Genomic DNA, 13,206 nt, shown 5'->3' with positions numbered 1-13,206 from the left:
CTTTGTGACAGTCATACTATCTCAGCTGGAACCAACAATTTATGATTCTTCTGAGGGAAAACAGGAAAATAAACTTGACAGAATTACTAAAAATAACGACTACATTTTAGTCTATGCAGATTCTCAGTAATATTACATTTTACCAATTTCTTTGAGCATGCAATGTTGTAGAGGATATCATGTGCAAAATTTAAGAAGAAAATTAATGATAAATTCTTTATCAGCCAAATATCTGGAAAAGAACCAAAATATATTTAAAGAATCACTATACAGTTTTTGGGAATATGATTGATCTTTCTTGTACAAGTATCTGTCAAACATGAGATATGAATATTTGAATATTAAGGCTAGAAAACTATAAGAGGAAAATTCATGTTGAAAGTCAATGAATGCACAATTTAGAGATTTCTTTTTTAAAATTGTGTGATTGGGAAAGATCTGCTGAGCAGTAATGTTGCAATGTTATAGAAATGGATTAATTATTTAAATATATGAATTCTATGCTGAACTAACTTTGGAATCCTTTGTAACCTGGGATAAATTTTTGCTATTCTAGTATTTAACTATTTAAAGATAATTCTTTATCTTTTATATTCTATATTATTTATAATCCCAAGATGACATATGTCCCCAGAATTTAGCAGTGTGCGTAGCTGCTTAATTGCATCTGATTATTCAGTGCCTCAGTTAAAGCAGATACATACAAAGGAATATGTCTTTTTAAATATTACTAATCACTGTCTTTCTCACATACTGAGTTAAAGGCTAATTTTCTGCATGAAATCAGTCTGATATTAATTTTTTAAAAATGTGATGTATCTTTATCTCCAATAGAAAGGATTCCTAAGCATTTTAGAGATAATAAGTTTAATAAAATATTAATAAACATTAAATTACAATAATAAGTCATAATAAGGAATCTTTGATACTCTCTGAGCCTGGGTGTTTGCTGGCAGATGTTTCATCATCCAGCTGTTACTTAATCAGATGATGAAGCAACAAGTTCAGACAGCACAAAGGAGTTCACAGTTCAACTTTGGATTACACATATTCTCTTCAATAGATACTTCAACACAAACTAATAAATGAGTTCCTTCCAACAGCCTCCTGATGTTAATTGATAGAAGAAAAATTCAAGCCTTGAGTCATCCCATAATAGGGTGCTTCTTGGCATATTCTCTTATCCCTTGAACAATTGCTAATGGGACTTGCCATTCAAAATGGTACCTCCAATCCCTAATCCAAGCAAGGAGTCCATAACAATACTATGGTTGATAATATCAAAGGTTGCTTAGAATTCTAGGAGGAAATGTTCCTTCTTTCCAAGTTCCATCATAGGTCATTCATGAGAGTGACCAATACAGTTTCCATACTATGGCCAAAACCAGATTGCCAGAGGTATAAATTCCATATTTTTCAGAGGTGTAATTGCCACCTCTTCCGCAATCCCCTAAATGGACTGGAGGATAATTGTATAGTGCCCTTGGATCAAGGATTAACAGCTGCAATTACACTCTCAAGACTCCCTTATGTCACCAGGTTTGGGGCAATTAGGTCTTGGCCCCCCTGGCCAATAAATGTGATGTATGGCTGTGATGTGAATCTGTTTGTTTGATTTTAATATATTGGGATTTTAGGTTATGTAGTTTTAATTAATTAGATTTGTCTTCGTACTTATTGTTTTATACTATATGCTGGGAGCCACCCTGAGTCCTCAGAGAGGGGCGGCATACAAATCTAATAAACCAACAAACCAACAAACCAACAAATATGCTATGGATATATGTCCATATAAAGCCTGCAATCTAAGTCTGACAGAGTTTACTCATAATACAGATTTATAGGATTTGGAATTCAGAAATATTGATTGGCTGATACTTTTAATCTTTTGACTATTAATCTATCAGCGTATAATCTCTGTATGTCTTAAATTCTTGTTGTTCATATTTGGGATTTAGATTCTGGCTATTAACCGAGGAGAGAATCTGAAAATCTTGAAAGTGAAGGTCAATGTTCCTGATGGAGTGAAGGATGAATTTTCTAGGTGGTGTGTAAATGAAAGGTTTGTATAGGATTATAAGTATGTCCGTGTTCAATGTTCTGTTGTTCTCATTAATGAAGCATACTGAATGCATGCATTTTAAAAACTTTCATCTGAATTTGAGGATTTCTGGCTTCACACCATAGTTCCCTCTAAGCTGAGCAGTGAGCAATCGCTCACTTAAAAATCATCATCAACTCAGAGTTTTCCAAACCTGCCCAGAAGCCGAGAGGGAAAGAGTGAGAGGGAAGGAGAAAGAGAGGAAGAGAGGAAGAGAGAGAAACAGATAGAAAAAAGAGAGGAAGGAAAAGAGAAAGAAAACGAATGGGAGTAAGGAAGAGAAAAAGAAAATCTAGTTTGAAACTAGCTCAACTATTTAAGTGGCATTTTGATATTGATAGAGTTGCCCTATTATGAGCTCACTGTTATAGACACACAGTACAGTATTTTATTTTGAAATTCTCTGAGGCAAAACAGGGTGGGTTTTTTATTTATTTGTTTGTTTGTTTATTTATTTATTTATTTATTTATTTATTATTTCTGTGCCGCCCAGTCTCGAAGGGACTGCCGCTCAGACACTATACTTTTCCGCCCCCCCCCCCCCCCAAAAAAAAATTAGAGGGAACACTGCTTCACACATGGAATAGGGAGTAGCCTGTATACACTGAGTGTAATTGAGGCTGAAATTACAGTTGTACCTTGTGGTGGTTGTAAATCAAGGCATCATGTGACCAGACCTGATTTTGGGGGGACATTTTGGGGGCAGTCATTAAGCAAATGCTTAATAATTTCCACCAATAGGCTTTTTTTTTGCCACAAGTCAAGTAAACATCAGAAATTGACAAAAAAGACATCATATATTGCAATCATATGACTGTGGGATGCTGCAAAGAGCTGTAAAAGTAGCTAGATTGCCAGGCACCGAAAATATCATTATGTGACTATTGGGCAAGATACACGTTTTCTGTGTAAGATTCCGTATATACTTGATTCTAGATATATTAAAATATTAGAGTGCCAAAAATTAGATCCTTTTTTAATGTCACATGGATGTTCTTAAAACATTATTTCAGAATTTTAAATTATACGGTCTAATTTTATAAATGCTGGGGTGTACAGTTTTGACTGTAAACTCATAGATTTGGTTTTTTTTAAGGGAAGAAGTTCCACTAATTACATAGGAGTTTTGAGTCTTATGTTCTTAATCTTTAATTATTTATTAGATCTTCCATGAATGTTTACATATTTTAGTTCTTGAATCATTGGCTTGTATGTGATATATCATTAATAGACAAATTATTTCCCTCACTCCGGTTTACTATTTATGTATGGTTTTTTTTATTCTTTAAGGTTGAGCCAATGAAAAATAAGTGTAAAACAATTTCTCAAATGTAGTAAAAAAAAAATTCTAACGAATGCTTGAATTGGCAGAAATTAGAACTAGATTTCACAGCCACATTCATGTTTAATGCTAAAAGTGTGCTATCAATATCAAATCAAATAAGGAAGAAGAATAGTACTAGGGCTGATAATGGAATGGGATAGGGACAGGGATAACAATAGGGATAGAAGATATTCTCAATTGTGCCTATAGAGAGGTTGGCTGAGATTTGAAGTGGCAACTGCTAGCTCACAAATGCTACCCACGCTGCTCTTGTATTATATCAGCAGAAGTTATCTGGATTGATTTTGAATTTGTAATCTAAGAAAAGACTTGGCAGTTCTATAGGAATTCATGATTGGCAGTTGTCATAGACATTATACAGATTAGGTCCCACAGAGTTGGCCTTCTCCATGTCGCGTCAACAAAACAATTTCGTCTGGCGGGACCTAGGGGAAGGGCCTTCTCTGTGGCGGCCCCGACCCTCTAGAATCAACTCCCCCCCGGACATCAGGACTGCCCCCACCCTCCTTGCCTTTCGCAAACTCCTTAAAATCCACCTCTGCCGTCAGGCATGGGGAAATTGATTCCCCCGGGCCATTCCGTTTTATGTATAGTTTGTCTGGGATGTATGACTGTTTTTATATTAAGGGTTTTAAACTGTTTTTAATTATACAAATATAATAAATAATAATAATAACAACAACAACAACAATAATAATAATGAAAAAAGCACTTCTTTAGTTTACTTAGTGGGTTTAGTTATTTATAGCAACGTCTTATTGCTATGTTTGACATGATTTGCTTTAAAAGATTGACAGAGGGACTATAGTTTTTTTTTAAAATCTGATTTACAGATGGAGACCAAAGGCCTTTGCCATCCCTGAATTAATGGAACTACTGCGCTATTCAATAGAAGATTCATATAAACGTCTTATTTATCCCCTGCTCTGCAGAGAGTACAGGTAAAGCAATATATCTTCATTATTAAAAGGTTAAGTAAAAACTTGGTAGTTCTTAATAGTCAGACTACAAACCTAACAAATCTACCATCATGTTTTTCCCAGAGGCTAAACCAAAAAGTTATGAAATACTCACAAGCAGGAAATAGAATATAATAAAATTCTTTATTGGCCAAGTGTGATTGGACCCACAAGGAATTTGTCTTTTATGCATATGCTCTCAGCGTACATAAAAGTAAAGATACATTTGTCAAGAATCATGAGGTATACAGTGATCCCTCGATTTTCGCGGGTTCAAACTTCGTGAAACGGCTATACCACAGTTTTTCAAAAAATATTAATTAAAAAATACTCTGCGGGTTTTTTTCTATACCACGGGTTTTCCCACCCGATGACGTCATATGTCATCACCAAGAGTCACTTCTCTCTCTCTTTCTCTTTCTTTCCTGTCATTCTCTGCTTCAATCATTTTCTCATTTCTCTTTTTTTCTCCCTTTTTCTATAATTTTTTTCTCTCTCTCTACCTTCCACTCTCCCCCCTCTTGCTCTCTCTCTCTTTCTCCCTCTCTCTCTCCCTCTCTGTGAGAACGCCTGCCCCCATCTCTCCTGCAGCCCCCTCGCTGATAGCTTGGATGAAAGCGCTCTCAGCTAAGGGACTGTGAGAGGGGCGGGGCGGGCATTCTCAAAGCGCTCAGAGCGGCTACCGGCCGAATGAGGAGGATGAGAAGCCGTAGCCGCCAGCGCTGCTGCAGGAGAACCCGTGTCCCAAGAAAGCCGGTGAAAGGGGTGGATTGGGTGGATTGGGTGGGCGGTAGCGACGAAGGGGCCGGAAGCGCTGGGGGGGCAGGGGTGTCACGCTGAGAAGTGCCAGCCAACAGAGACTTTCCTTAGTTGAAGAGTTAATGTGTTCTTTTTCAAAATGTGATCACACCCCCTCTTACATCACTCCCACAATCCTTATCCTTTTCTACAATCTTTGCCGGCCTCCGCACTTTCATCGCTCCCTGCCCTAATTTCAAGCCCGGCTTCTTGCGCTGCCTTGAAAAAGGGTGTGTGGGGGTAGTTTTTGGCTGTCCATAGCCAAAAATGGTGTTTTTACTTCCGCACCGCTACTTCGCGGAAAATCGACTTTCGCGGGAGGTTTTGGAACGTAACCCCCGCAAAAATCGAGGGAACACTGTATCACCTAATGATTGTCAAAGGATATAGGAGACCTCTCTTGTCTTCCAAAATTGATGTTCAGTGACATACTGCCTCTTGACCTGGGAATTTTTAGATGGCCATCTTGGCTAGGAACTTTGGATAACATATGAATTTCTCTAATTTTAAATTTATTATTTATTTATTTATTGGATTTGTATGCCGCCCCTCTCCGAGGACTTGGGATGGCTCACAACATATCAGAACAACATAACAGTACATCTAAAAATCCAATTAATATAGTTAAAATGACTTAAAAAGCTCTAATATAATTAAAACATTCACCATTCACTCAACCAAACATACTATTAATTGAATACGAATTAATTGAAGCTGAATAGTTTTGACTGAAATATGTATGCATTCTCATTAAAGTGACACCCTATCTATTACTGGTGGTCCATGCAACCATGCAAAGGCGTATTGCCTGTTTCACTTCAATTTAGGAGGCTTGAGCTAGATGCCAAGAGACACTAAACCAAAGCCCCATGTGTCTTTTGATCAATCATTTAATCTAGATTTTGCTACAATACTGTATTCTCACCAATGGCCAATTGAGATATGTTAGACTTTCCCCAAGTTCCCCCAAAATTACATGTTAATGTTCACTAAAATCCATAGGATGTATTTCCAAGAAGGTTTATCTAGGACTGAAATAGCAAAAGGTTTTTTGGACACATGTTGTTTTTTCAGGAACAATTCTTAGCTTGCTCTTCAAACACTAAGAATTGCAAGCATTGGCAAGTTGAAGACATTTTTTTCTTGGTAGCGCAAAGGGTTAAAGAGGAAAGTGGAAATGGAAAATGCATTTTAAATTTGGGGAAAGTTGACAGTTTGCATATCCAAACTGCAATTTGCTTATGTTTTTAATGATCATGCCATACTGTGTATTTTTTTTTCTCCTTCGCTATCATTGAGTAAGATTGTTCTAATGGTCTTGATGCAGACTGCTGAGCTGCTAAAATTGTTTTCATTATATCCATTTCATAATCGCTGTTTCAGTAGTGCTCTCCATCATGTCGATCTAATCCCATTTGTCATACTTCTTTTAAGAGAAGTGGGAGACTAATTGCGCATGCTATAAATATCTTTGTGTCTGTCATTTTTCATTCTTAGATTAACAATCTAATTGGCATAATATTGGGCTCAACTTTGCTATGTAATGACTCCAGAGAAGGAAGCCATTCTGTTTTATCAGTGACAATATAATGGCTTCTTTTACTAGCTGAAATTGCAATTGTTGATATTGTAGGAATAAATTGTGATTTCAGGTTCAAACATGTAAATTCAAAATACATTCAATGGGCCCAGGTGTTTTTGTGAGTCCTTCTCCCAGATACAGTGATCCCCCGCTCGTTGCGAGGGTTCCATTCCAGGAGCCCCCGCAACGAGCGGGTTTTCGCGAAGTAGCGATGCGGAAGTAAAAACACCATCTGCGCATGTGCAGATGGTGTTTTTACTCCCACAGCGCTAGCGAGGAGCCGAAGATTGGGGGCGGCGCGGCTGTTTGCCGCCGGCATGGGGGGCTTCCTAGCAGCCCCCCAAACCCGGGTTGGGGGTCCGGGGGGCGCTGTCTCTCGGCGCTTTCGAGCTGAGTCCGGGAGCGAATTCGCTCCCGGACTCAGCTCGAAAGCGCCGAGAGACAGCGTGGACAGGCCCGTTCCTTGGCGCTGTCTCTCGGCGCTTTCGTGCTGAGTCCGGGAGCGAACTCGCTCCCGGACTCAGCTGGAAAGCGCCGAGAGACAGCGTGGACAGGCCCGTTCCTTGGCGCTGTCTCTCGGCGCTTTCGTGCTGAGTCCGGGAGCGAACTCGCTCCCGGACTCAGCTGGAAAGCGCCGAGAGACAGCGTGGACAGGCCCGTTCCTTGGCGCTGTCTCTTGGCGCTTTCGTGCTGAGTCCGGGAGCGAACTCGCTCCCGGACTCAGCTGGAAAGCGCCGAGAGACAGCGTGGACAGGCCCGTTCCTTGGCGCTGTCTCTCGGCGCTTTCGTGCTGAGTCCGGGAGCGAACTCGCTCCCGGACTCAGCTGGAAAGCGCCGAGAGACAGCGTGGACAGGCCCGTTCCTTGGCGCTGTCTCTCGGCGCTTTCGTGCTGAGTCCGGGAGCGAACTCGCTCCCGGACTCAGCTCGAAAGCGCCGAGAGACAGCGTGGACAGGCCCGTTCCTTGGCGCTGTCTCTCGGCGCTTTCGTGCTGAGTCCGGGAGCGAACTCGCTCCCGGACTCAGCTCGAAAGCGCCGAGAGACAGCGTGGACAGGCCCGTGCGGCGAGAATGAACGGCGTGGGCGGGCGAAGGGCGGGCGGCAGCGAGGAGTTTGCGTGGGCGGTGGGGAAACTCCTCGCTGACGCCAGCAAGAGGAGGAAGACCCAGGAAAGCCACCCAGCAGCTGATCTCCCGGTTGCCATCTACGCATGCGTGCCCATAGAAAAAACGCACGCATGCGTAGATGGTATTTTGACTTCCGGGTTGAAAAATCGCGAAGTACCCTGTTCGCAATGGTTGGGGACGCAATAAACGGGGGATCACTGTAGTTGGGAATTAAAATGAAACTTCATTTGAGTCAAGTTCAAGAATCAAATGTCTCTCATATGAATGTGTCTGTGTGTATTTCTTTATGAAATAAACAAAGAGAAGAAATCAGAGAAAAGGAACTTTTCAGTGAAAATAAAAAATATATAATTTTGCGTATTTGTGAGAAACTGGACTTTTTTGTTCCCTTATCAGGTCAAAGCTAACTTCAGATGCTGAAAAGGAATCAGTAATGATGTTTGGAAGGAATCTTCGTCAGTTGCTTCTAACAAGCCCTGTGAGAGGGAGAACATTGATGGGAGTTGATCCTGGTTATAAACATGGCTGCAAGCTAGCAATTATTTCACCAACCAGTAAGTATTCTGTCCTAGATGAAAAGTGCTACTTTTCATCTAGGATATAAAACCTCTTTCTTCAACTGATATTCTCCAGATTTATTTGAACTTGGCAGCTGCCATTCACACATAGAATTTTATATTTTTGATATGGAAAACTAAATATAATACACTAAGGCAGAGGTCTTCAAACTTGTCAACTTTAAGACTTATGGTCTTCAATTCCCAGAATTCTCCAGCCAGCTATGCTGGCTGGAGAATGCTGGGAGTTGAAGTCCACAAGTCTTAAAGTTGACAAGTTTGAGGACCCCTGCACTAAGGCTATCCATATTAAAGCTATCACCACATGTTAAAGAGATGTATTAAATGATACTCAGTAAATGTGGCTACACTGAAATTCTTGAGAGTAAAAAAGTTTGATAACAATGAAGATTTATCCCTCTCCTCACCTCCCCCCACCTTTTTTTTTGATAATGAAATTGCCAATACAAAAGCTTTGCTCATGAGTCTACCATCAAATAGCAGCTTGAGTCAGAAGGCATCTCTCATTGTTACTGGGAGAAGGTCTGTGCTCCCTCTTAATTCATTCTGTAGCAGAAGCCAATGAATAATCATAATTAGTACTTGCTCATAGCATTTTTACCAGCTGAGCTGCCTTCCTGGAACAGAATGAAAGCACATGCAATATATTTGAAAAAATGCATATGAGTGTGACTTAGGCAACAATTGATTCCAATGGTATTTCTTCATACTTACTTTTCCAAATGCGAAATTTCAAAGTTGTTAAGCATATTAGAATTTGTGGGATGCGATAGGAGTTTTCGCCCCACTAACCTTAAAGAAGGCATTAGAAGCCTTGCTTCCCCCCCCCCCCCCCGCTCCCTTTGGCATTTCTGTGTGGATATTAACTCTGCCCATCTTGGGAGATAGTATGAAGTGCTTGACAGCCAGAATACATATTTGTTTTTATTTCTATTGGTGTTGTTAGCGTTTCAGGTTAGCTGCCTAGAATTGCTTTAGTGAATTAGGTAAACACATAAATTAAATAAATCAATATTTTTAAAAAACTTGAATAATATCAACAAAAGTGTGATGGACAATTCTTAAAACATGTAGTGTCACCAAAAAAAAATCAAATATGTTTGGCCTTATCACCTCAATATCACAAATTCAGGACTCATCTCTAAATAATAACATTTAACTAAATTTGCCATGCCTGAGAAATGGCATGAAGTTCAAATGAGAGACTGATAAACAGCATCTTTGCACATAAAGCTGGATAGCATTTCTTAAAAATAAAGGGTTAGAAAAATGTTCCCGTTGCTTTTCTCAGAGAACTGAAGAGGTAAGAAAAATAGTTTGATACCCAATGGATATAGATGGTAAAGCATGAGAAGTATGTCTTCTTTATTTAACTCCTCCCTTTTCTAATATCGCTGGCATTGTAAGCAATCATAATTAAAACAATTTAAAATATTTTATTAGTTGATCCTAATGAAAATAAATTTACATTTCTCTTATTCTCTTAGGTCAGATACTCCACACAGATATTGTCTATTTGCATTCTGGTAAAGGAATCTATGAAGCTGAGAAGATCCGGAAACTTCTGTTGGCTCACAAGTATGTTCTTAATATTGCTTTTCCCTATACACCAGAGGTCTCCAAACTTGACAACTTTAAGACTTGTGGACTTCAACTCCCAGAATTCTCTAGGCAGCTTAGCTGGCTGGAGAATTCTGGGAGTTGAAGTCCACAAGTCTTAAAGTTGCCTAGTTTGGGGACCCCTGCTATACACTATGTTTTACTGCTGATCAGCAGCACAGAAGACACATTAGATTGCTCTCGATATTTTAGAATATTTGGAAGAATATAGATGTGTTAATGAGGTAGATGTGAGGTAATGAGGACTACTATTCTGTGACAGACTCTGCTAATTTCCCAGAGAAACAAAATAGTAAAGTTTAGGTAGAACCTTCTGTATATAGTTCAGGAATGCCGCAAATGAAAGAGAGACGGAATTATAGATGAAGGCAAAAGGCCTGTTTATATTTCATTTGAACCAGAATAGTGATTGGTCCTTTGTAAAGGAGGTACTACATTTCCTCCTTACATCAAAGCAGAAAAGTTTTCAAATTGTCCATTAATTTGGGGCCTAGCCAGGTAGAATCTATTTGGTAACTCTGTGGTTACAAGAGTAGCAGGTCTCATATTCCATCTCTCTTCTCTAATGTAAATTCCCCATCTCTTCCCATATTAACAAAGCAGCTTCTAGTTGCAAGAGTTTACTTGCAACTTGTATTAAGTTTGTGGTCAGTTACTAGCTACCTTATCTTTAATGTGATGTGTCAAGAATAGATGTAAGTGCCTTTGGTTTTCATTCCCATTGCATGCTCATGCATAAATGTCTCATATATTTCTCATTTGTGTATTAGTTCTATCAGTAATTTGATGGGGAAAAGAAAAAGTACATAATACGCTTTTTGAAAGAATACAATCCCTCCATATTTTTTAAGGCAAGCAGATTTCCTTTTCCATATTGTTCTGGACTCTGGTTGGAACCTTGGTTAATTGGAAATAACGCTTACTGAATGCAGAGATTTATAAGTAAAAACTCTATTTCTCCTCTCCTCTGTATTCAAAATGCATTACAGGCAGTCGAATTCTTTCATCTCATTTCTTCACGATAAGAGCCCAAACGCATTTCTCCAGCACTCCTCCCTTATCTTAAGATTTATGGCTAGGCCGTGTTAGTTCAAAGCAATAAAAAAACAGCTGTTAAATAACAGAAAAGACTAGCTTACTTTGTAGCCGCATCGTAGCACGTCCATGATGGATTTACAACATTGAAAAACTCCGCCATTCTTCTCCACTGGATGTGATGAATAAATCACTAAAGTAATTAACCCATTCCTCCCCTTAATATTTCTTCCCTAACACTTGTTCTCTGCGTCTCTGCACCCGCCTGAAATGCGGATTTAACCATCTATTATCTGTCTCTTCTTCACTGGAGTCTGGGCTCATAGCAACGTCCTGTGGCTGGCCTCCCATCTGTTCTGGCACCTGTAACCCAGGACCTGCCACTAATTTATAAACACTATCTATATCAGAATCTGCAAAATCTTCAACATCTTCCAACTGACCAGGAGTATATTTTTTAAATCTATTTATTTAATAGATTTGTATGCCGCCCCTCTCCGTAGACTCAGGGCGGCTCACAACAACAATAAAACAATTCAAGACAAATCTAATAATTTAAAAACATTTTAAAAAACCATTATTAAAGCAGACATACACACAAACATACCATACATGAATGGTATAGGCCCGGGGGAGATGTCTCAATTCCCCCATGCCTGATGGCAGAGGTGGGTTTTAAGGAGTTTACGAAAGGCAAGGAGGGTGGGGGCAGTTCTAATCTCAGGGGAGCTGGTTCCAGAGGGTCGGGGCCGCGGCCGCCACAGAGAAGGCTCTTCCCCTGGGACCCGCCAAATGACATTGTTTAGTCGACGGGACCCAGAGAAGGCAACTGTGTGGGACCTAATCGGTCGCTGGGATTCGTGCGGCAGAAGGCGGTCCTGGAGATATTCTGGTCCGATGCCATGAAGGGCTTTACACATATGAGGTTGGAAGAGGTTTTGTGGGAAGGGAAGCAAAAATGAAAGATGGAGAATATGACGGCCTTAGATTATCTTAATTTGAAATGCTATTTCTTTCTCTCCTTCCCTCCCTCTTTCTCCTAAAAGCTGTGTCAACATTGTAATTGGCAATGGAACAGCTTGTAGGGAAACTGAAGCATACTTTGCTGACTTAATTATGAAGAAATACTTTGCACCTTTGGACGTCACTTACTGGTAAGAAAATATATAAAATTGTATTTCATCATTTTCATTGGAGTCCAGTTGAATTCGTTTTTATAGAAATTCATTTTTTAGAAATGTTTTACATATCATATTGCCATCCACTCCACTGGGCTGTTTTCAGATCTAACCTTAGTCCCAGGTAAATAAAAAACCATTCTTGTGCTCATATAATATGCCATAACTAGACAATTGCACCAAAATAAGACATCTCCTAATAGCTTGATTTACACAACAGTTCCTATAACATACTGAACGCAAACAATTCTGGAAAATGTATGGACACAGTCTTAATGTTCAAAGATAAGTGTATGTCTAAATAATGCCAAATCAGGCTGTTTTCTTTCCTTTTCTCATGCTTCTTGAAAATTCTTTTTATTAAAAGACTTTGAAAAAAAAGTATATTTCTTGTGACTTTTGAAATAGCCAGATAGAGAAATTGTTTGTACAAAATTCATAAAGTTAAATATAAAGTCCATTTTTGTTTGCTTTTAGGATGTACTGTATTACATAGACAGTGTAGGATGGCACAAAGGCTATATTTGGTTATGCTATGTGGTGGATGTCCTTAGATTTTGGGAGAGATTAAAGCAGCCCTACCAACTATTGTCAGCATTTCTCTCTTATTCCAGAGTAAGACATGGCAGAATTTAGTTTCTCTTCCAAGAAGAATCAGACCGGGAGGTGGGGGGTAGCAGCTATCACAGGCATTAATTGATGATTATTGTGTTTTCTACAGAGTGTCTAGTGTTGGTGGTAGCTCTGCTAGAATATTTGACAAACCATCCCCACCCAAAACAATTCCTGATGTTACCATAGAAACATAGAAACATAGAAGTCTGACGGCAGAAAAAGACCTCCTGGTCCATCTAGTCTGCCCTTATACTGTTTTCTGTATTTTA

The 13,206-nt window shown here is 39.4% G+C and overlaps 1 protein-coding gene across 1 annotated transcript in view; it reads left to right on the top strand.

Moving 5' to 3' along the window:
• Positions 1–13,206, top strand: part of SRBD1 (S1 RNA binding domain 1) — a 175,212-nt gene that overhangs the window by 26,750 nt on the left and 135,256 nt on the right. The window contains exons 10-14 of the mRNA XM_070734549.1: positions 1,959–2,062; positions 4,280–4,387; positions 8,308–8,465; positions 9,977–10,067; positions 12,191–12,298. Coding sequence (XP_070590650.1) covers positions 1,959–2,062; positions 4,280–4,387; positions 8,308–8,465; positions 9,977–10,067; positions 12,191–12,298 — 569 coding nt within the window. The remainder of the gene's footprint in view (positions 1–1,958; positions 2,063–4,279; positions 4,388–8,307; positions 8,466–9,976; positions 10,068–12,190; positions 12,299–13,206) is intronic.

Source organism: Erythrolamprus reginae, chromosome 1, assembly GCF_031021105.1.
Source record: "Erythrolamprus reginae isolate rEryReg1 chromosome 1, rEryReg1.hap1, whole genome shotgun sequence".
NCBI lineage: Eukaryota > Metazoa > Chordata > Lepidosauria > Squamata > Dipsadidae > Erythrolamprus > Erythrolamprus reginae.
This window is presented reverse-complemented; position numbering and strand designations above follow the sequence as displayed.